At 44.2% G+C, this 12,254-nt stretch overlaps 1 protein-coding gene across 2 annotated transcripts in view; it reads left to right on the top strand.

Annotated features, from left to right (window-relative positions):
* The window catches only part of ttyh3a (tweety family member 3a), a 55,865-nt gene that overhangs the window by 9,692 nt on the left and 33,919 nt on the right, over nucleotides 1-12,254 (top strand). For both annotated transcript variants that reach the window (XM_076264911.1, XM_076264912.1), the window contains exon 2: nucleotides 2,986-3,155. In XM_076264911.1, the coding sequence (XP_076121026.1) occupies nucleotides 2,986-3,155 (170 nt within the window). The remainder of the gene's footprint in view (nucleotides 1-2,985; nucleotides 3,156-12,254) is intronic.

Genomic DNA, 12,254 nt, shown 5'->3' with positions numbered 1-12,254 from the left:
TTGACAAGCCGCTGTAAGTAGGCTAAGCATGCTAAATTCGACATCCAAACAGTATTCTAACGTTAGCTTTGAGATACTGCTTGATTGCATAACTTAACTTAGTTTAGTCTCTTCAATGTAACCTACTATGTTGTGATAAGACCTTAGCAGAGTTAACTTAAATGCAGCAGTTTTGAACAAATTTGCAGATTTAATAGCAATTTAGCCAGACGTCTTCTATGCAATGCTTCTATGTGGCAACAACAATCAATCGTGAATATTTTGTTAAATGCACATGCAGAGGAGGGGCAGCAGGCTACGAGAGAGAGCGGGGCGGGGTAAGGAAAGGCTGCGTGCATAAAAAGCGCAGCTCAATGGCAATGCAAGGATTTGATCTTATATTTAATTTAAATTAAATTAAATTAAACATAGAATATTAATCTGTGACGGCCGATTTTGATTTTGTGGCGCCCCGCCACATATTAGTCAATGTATGGGAAACACTGAGGTGGTGGGGGCCCCCAAATCAAATACATTTTTAAAAAAGTATCGAAGAAGTATTGAAATCACAATTCTTGACTTGGTATCCTAATCGACCCCACCAAATTGTGTAAATCCCCCCTATATGAATAATCTAAGGGGGGAATTCCCCCCCCCATTTTGAAAAATGAATTTTAAGCCCTGCCCTCTGATGGGAGATCTCATCCCCTTGTACATTTTGATGTTCATTAAGTTGGGGTATATTGCACTCAGTTTGATATTTTGCTGCAAGTAACCTTCTATTCCGTGTTTGGCATTTTCATTGTTGTAGCCCAAATGTCTACTGTCTCATTTGTTATATGAAATGATCCCAACATGTTTGTAGCCAGGATGAAGACTGCTGGCTAATGAAAAAGATACAATGATTACTTTTTACCGTCTGCTTTTAACCTCTCCCTCTGGAATGCCATTCAGTCATTGAAAAAATAAATTAAAACCAGAAGGCAAAGGCTTATAAATTGTGGATTATTTGGATTGTCCACAATTTTCCCTTGATCTGCTCTCACACTGAGTGGACAGCCCTTTATTCATACCTCACTGCCAGTGGGCATAGTAGACAACTGAAACACAACGTCTAAATATAGTCTCGTTGTTGGGTTAAGCACGCAGGAACTGGGCTGAATGTTTTAGGAGCCATTTCCTTTTTTGCCCCATAATAACCCATATAGAAATGTTATCATGTGCAAATGCAAAACAGCTGCCTTTGCTCGGCAGTAATAATGGGTGCCTTTCCGTGGAAGCTGCTAAATCAGCAGAGTCAGGAAAAGGAGTGGAGCAGAAGTAAAACATTCCCTCTGTCCTCCACCCTCAGTCCCAGTCAAGTTGTCTAGGCTTGTCCAGTCCCATCATTCCCTAAGAGACCACAAGGACATAGCCACTGACTTTCCGTGAAAGTATCGTTCAGTAAGGCCCAGCCTGCATTAGTGAGGACAGTGCCATGCTGCAGCACAGATTAGATTTATTATCCTAAACGATGCATGGCGTCATTAGATGTCTATGTGCTTAGCCACCCCCAGAGAGAGGAAAACTATTCTATTCTTATGCAGGGGTCAGTCAGTAATGGACATGGCCACATACTTTGTCTAAAGCAGCCAAAATAAGAAGCCAAAGGCCTTGGCCTCACCCCTCATGCCTTTTGTTGTTTCGTCTGACTGCATAGAGCATGCAGATATTCATTTTCTTCATAGCAGGAGTCATGTGAACCACAGGCCCATTTTTCTTTGTTTTTTTTTGTGTTTGGCTGGTTGATATCTAAACCCGGTGCTCTCCAAATACTCATAAAGTCTCTGGGGTCTGGGCTTTTGGAACAGACACAATAGACCCCCCAAGCTGCCTGTGATCACAGTGCAAGAGCTTGACCGACAGTTTGGCAGTTGTTGAAAGGCACCGAGTGGAACTATTAGTTGATGTGCTTTTTAATATTTTTTCTTTATATTGGTGGTGGTTTTCAAACACTTGGCGGGACACTTGAGTTCAATGAGTGCATCGGGATTAGTCCTAACGAATTGTTGCTGACCACCATTCCCATTGAGTTTCCTTAAAACAGTGGTTTGGGAAGGAGCAAGACGCCCAAGAACCTGTGCAGTACATCAGACAACAGAGATTTGTGACGGACTTTGCTAAAACTGCTTAACCATTTCGAGCGAAATCCCCTCAGTGACGGCAGTGTGGCCAACAGTCCCATTTCTCATTGACCTTAAACTCACTGACACCCCTTTGCAGATGACTAGTGGCATTTTTTATTTTTAATCTACAGGACCATTTGTCCACACAACAAATATCTAGATCCACAACAGCATTGGCAAAATAAACAGTGTGTGGCCATGACTCCGTCTGTGGTGGTGTTGTTGAGTTTGAGGACAGACGTGCTCAGGAGCGAACAGATGGGTGGCGAAGTGAGAATTGTCCGCTGGTGAACCTGCGAAACGGGGCCATAGGATCAGACGGAACGTGAGATTAATCATGTGTGAAGTCACGGCACAACCACTCTGCGAGATTGTGTTTGTGTGAGGGGGGTTGGATTTGTAGTAATGCTGAATTTCTCAATGCTAACTCTCCTCCAACTTGTTGTATGATCCTGCCTCCAAATTCTTGGGTCATCATGATGAAATTCAGTGTAATGTTATGTTGGTTTCCAATGGAATAAATTCTGTAATTGGCAGTTAAGGTTATTTTGTCACTGTCAAATTTGAAAGCTTTTTTTCAGGGCCTCTAAAAAGCTTCTTATGCTCAAGCTATAATAGTTTCTTTATTTGAGATTCGGATTGTAGGACATTTAAATAAGCAGGAAACAAGGCTCTCGGAAATGCTTGAATCATTAGTATTAAATATTAACATTGCAGGCCAGGAGCCCTGTTCCAAAATGGAGTATCTCACTGCACTCCTAGGTCTCTCCTCTACTATTGTCTCGTCCCATCTGTGCTCTTGAGTGATGGGTTTGTGTCCTGTGCTTTGTGTCCTGCTCAGGCCATCCTGCTGGTGGGAGGAGTGGCACTGGCGTGCCTGGCGCTGGACCTCATCTTCCTGCTCTTCTACTCCTTCTGGCTCTGCTGCCGGCGCAAGAAGACCGAGGAGACGTCCAGCGCCGACTGCTGCTGCACCGCGTGGTGTGTCATCATTGCCACTCTTGTCTGCAGGTGAGTGACACACACACACACACACACACACACACACACACACACACACACACACACACACAGACACACACACACATGGAAAGTCCCCAGAAACCAGCAGCGCCGCCAAAGGGGAAATACAGTGAACTTTACTCCCAAATAAACGGATTAGACTGTAATAAAAATCTCAGTTTGGAAAGAGTTAGAAACTTTTTGTGACGTTGTTACAAAGAGTTGTTGCACTAGTCTGTCAAAACCATGGATTCATTTGCGAACTGGCCCTCATTATGTCTCTAATACACAATTGTGGGCTACCTACATTAGTAGTGGTGGCCTGGAATCATGAAGCGATCGGACAAATTGCGTCATAACAGGTGTTGACCTTCCAAGCCTCTTCGTAACAGGTGACTATAGTAGGTTGGCTGGCAGCCACTCTGTCTGCCGGTGAGAATTTACGATCTGTTTACCCCAAGCAGAACAGCTCTCATCAGTCAGGAGCTGGGCAGAGATCGCAGGATCGCACAGGCTAATGAACCTCGCACACTGTGCACCGGGAGTGTGAAGCCCTGCCGCAGCAAATGCAATCACACTGGGACTGCATTGACCATTGCCACTAGCACACAGAAATGCGCAGTGACGTTGTATCAGTGTCCAGCATCTCTTCAGGTTCAGGCAGTCAGTTTCAGTTATAGGTGATTTGGGGGGGGGTAGGTGGTTATTTCATGAGATGAGCCGCCGTATTCATTTTCCTGAAGACGGTGGAGCGCTACATTGAGTCACAGCACATTATAGCAGCACAAAGCCGCTCTGTCAGAATGGAGGTATTTTTAGTTCTAATCCTTTTCCTCACTTCACGGTCTTCTCAGTCGTGGTGTGGCAGAGTGACTAGTTAACTATTCTCAGCCACTTTGCCAGATGGTATCTGAGAGAACTGCACAGAAATAGGCATGTCTTGTATATTACTAGAGGGGGTGAGGGAGGAAGAGGAGGAAGGAGGTTAACTGAGCACTTTTCATTAAAGCATGTCAGAAATGTACTTTGTCCTTCTATTACCATCCACCCTTTTGCATTTAAATGCTTCTCCTTCATCAAGATGGTCAAAGCACACCAGATATAATGAATTGAAACAACAACTTTTCTTGTCTATGTCCACTATCAACTTGAATTGCCTGTGCAACAGAAATTGCACCTATTGTTTCACTGGTGGAAGAGCATAGTGGTGTAACTTTACTGACACAGATTGCCCCTGACCCAGTAATTGTAGATTAACTGACTCTCCACATGGCGGGACTGCAGTCTGCCCTTATCAGATGTTAAGCAGGCTTTCCCCTACTTGCCTTTCATCCTTAATGACAGGATGATTTGGACACATGAGCATGAGCTAGGTAGGATTTCTGGCTCTGTGATAGCTATGGATGAGCCGGTTGGGTCAACAATATGGACATGTGCTGCTCAAGGGGTTATAATTCACGTTTGTATGTCAGCAAAGTATGCACTAGGGAATACATAAGACCCTGAACAACTACTGAATATAGATCATGAATACAATGTCTCTTGAAAAACGTATTACTATCCAAATGCTCAAAAATGAGCTTAGAATAGTTGGATGAACACCCAGTTGGAGAGACCTGGAGTGATCACAGGACATGGATTGATTAAGCAACTATAGAAGAGGACTCTGCTGTCCCACTCTGCAGAGAAGCGTTTTAGTTTGGCTGCAAGTAAGGAATCACGGGACAGATGGCTGTGCTTACGTTGCTGAAGCATGCTGTGCTTCCAAACAGGGATACAGTTGGAAATGTGTGCTTGGCTCCTAATGAATTGGTCATCCACTTCCCTGTTCTTCAGAATGAACAGATAATTCTGTCACACTCTAGACTACTCCTCAAGATGTGTTCTTTTTTAAAGCCATGCGCTTTATTTATATAAGTATAATACCTTACACAACCTTCTGTTACCTTAACTGAATAAGAACGTATGCTGTGCAATTCCACCTTGAATCTGTGAATGTTGTATTGAATGCAAACTGTATTGGAATTGTGAGGGCATTGTTTTCTGCTCTGTTCTTCTGAACAGAAGACATCAGCCTGCATCCAAATGTTGGGTGGGAAAAAATGGACTTGTATTGTCACAGCAGATAAACCGCCACGCAGACACAAAGGTTCTGGTTTCCATGGAAACACCTTTTCTTAGCAGTATGGCATGGGACCCACAGGTCCAGCCCACCCCCATCTCCTTTCCATCATAAGGGGACATTTCACAGCCTGTCCTGTGCTTGTGATCATGACCTCTAAATCTTTGGAAATGTCATCAGGCTTCCCACAAGCTAGATCAGTGGTGGTTGAGAGAGACATTAAGAACAACGTTAAGTGCAGTCTCTCTCTGTCTGTCCTCTCTCTCTCTGTCACACACACACACACACACACACACACACACACACACACACACACACACACACACACACACACACACACACACACATAGGTATACACTGTAATCACTGCTGTGATTTCATTGACAGGGCAATAACCACGTACATCTGCTGAGAGCTTCATCTGGTGTCAAGCTAAGCTAAAATAGAGTGACAAGCACGCTGATGTCAGGAAGGACAACTGACAACCCTCTCTTACGTTCCCGTCCCTGTCCCCTCCCCCCGACTCCTTCCTCAGGGCTGTCGGTCACTCATTGTGACATCTGAGGTCTTTATGGCCTGCGCAGATTACTCCTCCATTGCTGCTGACCCTCTGAAGCGATTCACATCAAGGTGGCGAGTCCCACAGAGGTGTTCAATCGCTGAGTCGCTGATCTGAGTGGTCCTTTTCCTTTGTGTCTCCTCACGTGCCTGTCCCATCAGTGTCCACAGTGATGGACAGGCCACCTTGCGACTGGACCTTTCTTTGAGAAATGGAATCGATGCGAGGTGTACAGTTTCTTCTGTAGGCGCTCCTCTTCCGTACTCCACTTTTACTCTGTGGGAAAGATGTGTTTGTGAAGTCAAATGTTAAATGAGCATTATTTGGAAAAGGGGGAAAATTTTTTTTAAATGAGCATTATTTGAAATTTACTGGATCAACCGCTCCGAGTGGTACTCCAATCCATGATTATTTGACAAGAATTAGTGATTAGGTGAGATCCATTCAGTGTTTAGTGTTTTTATTTGTAAATGTGCTACCAAACCACATTAGGACTTTAGGGTTTGGTATTGTATGACCTTGGCTGGGATCCCAATGAGAAGTCTCTTTTATGTAGCAACTGTCACTGAAATGGTGTTTCATTCTCTGTAATGTGATGTTCTGCCTTCTGGTGAGATGAGCAGGGACAGCTCCCCTTCAGGCTCCAGAACTATGACACCGGATGTCATCAAAATAAACATTCTCTCTCCTCTCTCTCATTTCTATCTCCTCTCTCTCCCATTCTCTCTCTCTACACCTCCATTCTGCTATTTTCCTTATCTCTCTCTCGCTTGCGGTCCTCTCCATCTCTGTGTCGCTCACCATGTCTCTTTTGTCCCCGTTTCTCATTTTCATTCTCGTTCCTCTACACAATCCCAGACCCCTTTTGTATCTCTGCTTTTCTTCTTGTCTTTCTGTCATCTGTCCGTCTTTGCTGTTCATTTCCTCACCATTTACTCTTTGCTTTCATGCCACATCTCTGCATATCTTCATCTCTCTCTCTCTCTCTCTCTCTCGCTCTCTCTCGCTCTCTTTGTTCTCCCTCTTTCTCTCACTTTTTCTCTCCCTCTCTCTCTCTCCCCATCTCTCTCTCCTGGTGGGTACCCAGGCCCTGCATGTCTGTACATGCTGTGTGTGCCTGTACGTGCCCACCCATCCATGTAACCAGCCAGCCTGCCAGCAGCTGCCTTCCTGTGGGACCCTCTTCTCCTGGGCACATCTGTTGTAAGAGAGAAAAGAGAGGGAGGGACAGAAACAGAGAAAAGAGGTAGGGAGAGAGACTACCCCCAGTACAGTGCAAGAAGAATACAAGCTACAAAAAGATGGAGATATGGAGAATGAGCCCCCGATGTAGAGTGAGAGAAAGTGGAATAGAACACTATGTCAAATATTCCAATATGTGGTTTAATGTTCTGCATTATGTCCAATATTCCATATGTGGTTTAATGTTCTGCATTTCTCATTAGTGGGTCACTTTGACGCTAAAAGTAAGATTCTATGTAATGACTGTATAATATCTATACTGTCCCTGTATATCTGTGTGTGACTATGTATTTAGATAAGCGGGAATATTATAACTTTGCAGTGTTTCACTGTTCTGCATGGCTGCGTCAGTAGCTATCTGCTCTGGATTGCCAGGTTGCCACTAATCAGAGTCTGATTCAGTGTAGTCCATGTGAGATGAGATGACCAACGGCATCTCCTGTCAGCCTGGAAGGATACTTAAACTCTAACTATTTCCTTGTCTAGTTAGAGCAGCTGATGGATCTTTAGGTGAAGTCATGCTGTCTCTCCCTTGATGCGCATCATTGTAAATAAACTCTGTTCCTGATTTTTCATACTATTGGTCTGACTGGGTCTCTATTCATCTGTGGTATCAAAATTACCATCAAGAGGGACCACAGTGAAAGTTTTCCAAGGGGAGAGTGTTGCAGCATATGGCATGGATTACAGCAACCTGCTCAAAGCAGAAATCTGAGTCCCATTGTTCACATCATCCTGTCATCTCTTTCCTGGCCTGCAACCATAGGAACAACAGAAAAATGATGGAGTTAAGGAGAGTGCTGCTTCACATAGAAAGGGATTCATATCATGCATTCTTAAACTAAGACTTTTGCTTGGACTTGGACCATGTCTACTTTAAGCCCTTCTTGTCAGTTGTAAATATTATACCACTAATCGTCCTGCTGCTTACTTAGTTTGTTTGGATGTTGAAGATTATGGTGCTGTTATCTCTGCACGTGCACAGATATACGCACAAACACACACACACACACACAATTAGAAACCCACAGGTCCAGCCCACCCCCATCTCTTTTCCATCATAAGGGGACATTTCACAGCCTGTCATGTGCTTGTGATCATGACCTCTAAATCTTTGGAAATGTCATCAGGCTTCCCACAAGCTAGATCAGTGGTGGTTGAGAGAGACATTAAGAACAACGTTAAGTGCAGTCTCTCTCTGTCTGTCCTCTCTCTCTCCGTCACACACACACACACACACACACACACACACACACACACATAGGTATAAGCATACACTGTAATCACTGCTGTGATTTCTGATCACTGTGATCACTGCTTAGAATCTTTGAAACTATGTCAGGAGTGAACTCCTATGCAAACACACACACAGAGAGGCACACGCGGTTTCTTCGTCTATTATCACTGCAGAAGTGGCAGGCAGCCATCGCCTTTCTCAGCAAAAAAATGGCTCTGTTTACTCATCTCATCTTGCCTGAGAACGTAGAGCACAGGCACATATCTGTTGGCCAGACTGACAGTCTGTGTCCCTCACGTCTCTCCTGATTCGGCCGGATGTACCCAGCGGCAGCAGGAAACCCCTCACAGGGCCCAGAGCGTGCACTCCATGGTGTTGCCAAAACCACAATCCCTTCTGGTTGTAAGTGTAATCAAATATGCTAAGTCGTTGAATTGTTGTTGTTTCCAGTGAAACGCAAAAGGTTAGGGACTGAGACGGTGTTCAGTTTGATTTGATTAATTGCAACATGATCTGTAAGTAGTGGGAGCCAGCAGCAAACTTTCCACTTGTGCTTAGTGTTAATCAAAGGCTATTCTTCCATACTCAAACAAATGCCTGTTATTCTTTGAGACCATGAGTCAGATACATCTGAGTGCCTGTTAGCTTTTTGTTCTGTCTCGCAGGGCACATAAAATGGAACGCATATGTACGCATAAAAAGAATTCAACATACTTGTACGTAAAAGAGATGTTAAACAAAATGGTGGGTCACAAAATGGAGGAGCACCGAGAGATGCACTTAAGAGTCTCCACGCTGCCATTATTTATTCATTTCACCAAAAACGAAATGCATTCCGATCATACAATTCATGTTCGGCTGTCTTCCTACTGTCTACGTCAGATGCACTCAAACCTGGATCACCTCACGTGTACAAGGCTAAAAACTCAGCATCTTCATTTAATTCGCTTCGTCATTCTGGACTCACAAAAGGTAGATGTGTATACATAGGGAGAACACACAAAAAAGGAAAAACGGAGAAGAAATAATAGTAGTGTTTAAGTGCAAACATAGAGGTGCTGAGGGCAGTGAAAAAAGAGGTGTTTCATTTAAAGTTTGAACAGGCAGGCTGCAGTACTGATGCGTATGCTGCAAAAAATAGCTTTCACTTTAATCAATGGAAGTAGCTACACCAGACATGAAAGCAGTGCGTCCATTAAAAAAAATAAAAAAGATCGGTCTTAAATAATTTGTATGCTCTGGGGGGAGCTGTGGCGCAACGGGCTACAGTGCCCATACCATGTACGAGTCCAAGTGCCCACAGGGACCCAGGTTCGAATCCAGCCTGCGGTCATGTCCCGATCCCACCCCATCTCTCTCTCTCCTGCGGTCATGTCCCGATCCCACCCCATCTCTCTCTCCCACTCCTTCCTGTCTATCTTCACTGTCCTATCCGAATAAAGGCAAAAAGCCCAAAAAATATACTTTAAAAAAATATGTATAATAATTTTTGTGCTCTGCTAACAGAGCGCTTCAATTGTGCATCTACTGTAGCCCTGCTGTTAGATAAGAACTTGTCAAGAGTGTACACTATGTTCACAGCATTCCTGTATCGGGCCAAATGGTGATTTTATGATACTGATATTTTTCACTGTCTTCAAAGACTCAGGAGCGACAAAATGTCCCGGACTGCAGGTATTTGCAGGGATTTGAAGTTAATGCTATTGGCACGTTTATTATTTACAACTTTCAACAGCGTTAATATGCACATGTAACTCATGTAGCACATTGTTTTGGTTACCAAAGCTTGAGCTCTGTTCACTGGCATTGCTTGGGGCTGTGCTGTTGCATAATTAAAGATTATGGAAATCCTAGGTAATTTCCCAGGACTGTAACTGCATTTATGCAAATCAGCTTTAGCCTTGGCACTGCTCCCACATCAAACAAGGTTGACAAGTCTGCAGATGAATGCCACCCTTCAGCGCCTGTTTGGACACTTGCATTAGGGTGCATTACGTAGGATCTATGTGGCATTAGGGGGCATCACATAGGATCTATTTTCAGATGATTGAGTGAGCCCCCCCCCCACCTTTTTTTTTTTTACACCTTTGACTAGTTTGATGACTCAGTGATGATCTTTTAGGGATTAATTAATTCAGGGCAAATCCTCTCAGCTTTTCGCTGTGACAAGACTGTTCCTGGTGTAGTCGCTCCTGGTGGGTGTCTAAGCCAACAAACAACTGGCTCATTCGAGTGGCTGATTTTAATCCCACTCCCATTCCTCCTCCTCACCTCCCCATCCACTCAACACCCCCCCCCCCCACCACCACCTCCCCATCCACTTCCCGAAAGAGCAGCCAGCTTTGTTTGAGGTCTTAGGCTTTGGGCGGCAGGGAAGAGATTAATTCCCCCCTGGGGTAACTGAGGAGGTGGGCATCTCCACAGGGTTGTGAATATTGGTTCAGTTCGTCCAGACAGAATAACTGCCCACTTCAGGTTAAAATCCCTCATTGACTTCTAAGTCGATGTCATTTAATGTTTAAGACAGGGTGGTCACTCTTGTGGCGAACACTACTTAGGGGAAGGATTTAGAAAACAGAACCTGAATAATAAAGAGAAGGATGCAGTTCCTTGTTCTTGTTTTCTGTTTCCAACTCACATGATACAGTGTTGTGACATTTGGAAACTAGACGAAGAATCTCTATATTTGGAAAGGAGAGAAACAGTTGTGAAGTTGTTGGTTTTTTTCCCTTCAAAACTTTTCCTGTGTCCTCCAAACACTTTGTAATTTTGGATTGGCAGCTGACCTGTCTCCAACCTTAGACAACTGGCTTGTTTTCACTTGAAACGGAGTCGGCCGTGTTCACCTTGGCCTTAAACCTGAATGTGCAGAGCAAACAGTATGAGGGCAGAAGTGATGGGCAGAAAGAAGAGTGTTTCTACCTCCCATCTAGACAGACTGAAGAGCAGAGGATTGGCCTCACATGGCACTCTTTCCAGACATGTTTTGATACAACAGTATACTTCTGGTTTGCAGAAGCAAACTGCAGCCCTGGACATCGACCCAGGCCAGGCAAACCTCACAGAAGTGACCCCCAGGGAGCCTAATGGTGCTTTAGCTCAAAAAGCTAAACAATCCAAGGTGTTCATTTACAGCCAAGCATCTGACACACTTGACAGGTTTTTCTGATCACTTAATGGTGGGATTTACAGCTCATTTTTCTTTTAGTTTGTTTGTTTCTCCTCCCACTGCAATGAGTGGTTTTCCTTTGAAGTAGCCCATATTACTGGTTTGAACAGGGGAGTGGCTATGACTCAGCTGCATCTCTTGCTTCTGCCCTGAAGTAATGGTCCACTTTTTGGGTAGCAGTAACCCAGATAAATGGTTGCCATGGAAATTAGATTACGTTGAACACAGCATCCAAAAAAAGAGAGAATGATGTGGTTTCTGTGTATGTGAATTTTGGGCTTCATAAGTAATGCAATCCCTACTATCAATACTACTTAAACCTTCTCCTTCTCTTGAAATGAGCATTCTGTTATGAATGATTTTTAAGGCAATATCTCTCAATTGAAGTGGCAAGGAAAAGAATGAATGGCACTGTTTTTAATCCATGATTGCACCCTCCTCCTGTTTGTCTGTCTGTCCGTGTTGACACAATCGCAAGCTAAGCAACAAGCTGTGTGTGTGTGTGTGTGTGTGTGTGTGTGTGTGTGTGTGTGTGTGTGTGTGTGTGTGTGTGTGTGTGTGTGTGTGTGTGTGTGTGTGTGTGTGTGTGTGTGTGTGTGTGTGTGTGTGTGTGTGTGTGTGTGTGTGTGTGTGTGTGTGTGTGTGTGTGTGTGTGTGTGTGTGTGTGTGTGTGTGTGTGTGTGTGTGTGTGTGTGTGTGTTGGTTCAGTGCAGAAATCCCAGTGTTTTACCATGCTGCCACAGATTATCCAGGGCAGATTTACAGTGCAGGAATGAGTG

Source organism: Alosa pseudoharengus, unplaced genomic scaffold (assembly GCF_046254945.1).
Source record: "Alosa pseudoharengus isolate Yale_2024_CS ecotype anadromous, Long Island Sound unplaced genomic scaffold, YU_APseudo_1.1 YU_APseudo_1.1_scf_4, whole genome shotgun sequence".
Lineage (NCBI taxonomy): Eukaryota > Metazoa > Chordata > Actinopteri > Clupeiformes > Clupeidae > Alosa > Alosa pseudoharengus.
This window is presented reverse-complemented; position numbering and strand designations above follow the sequence as displayed.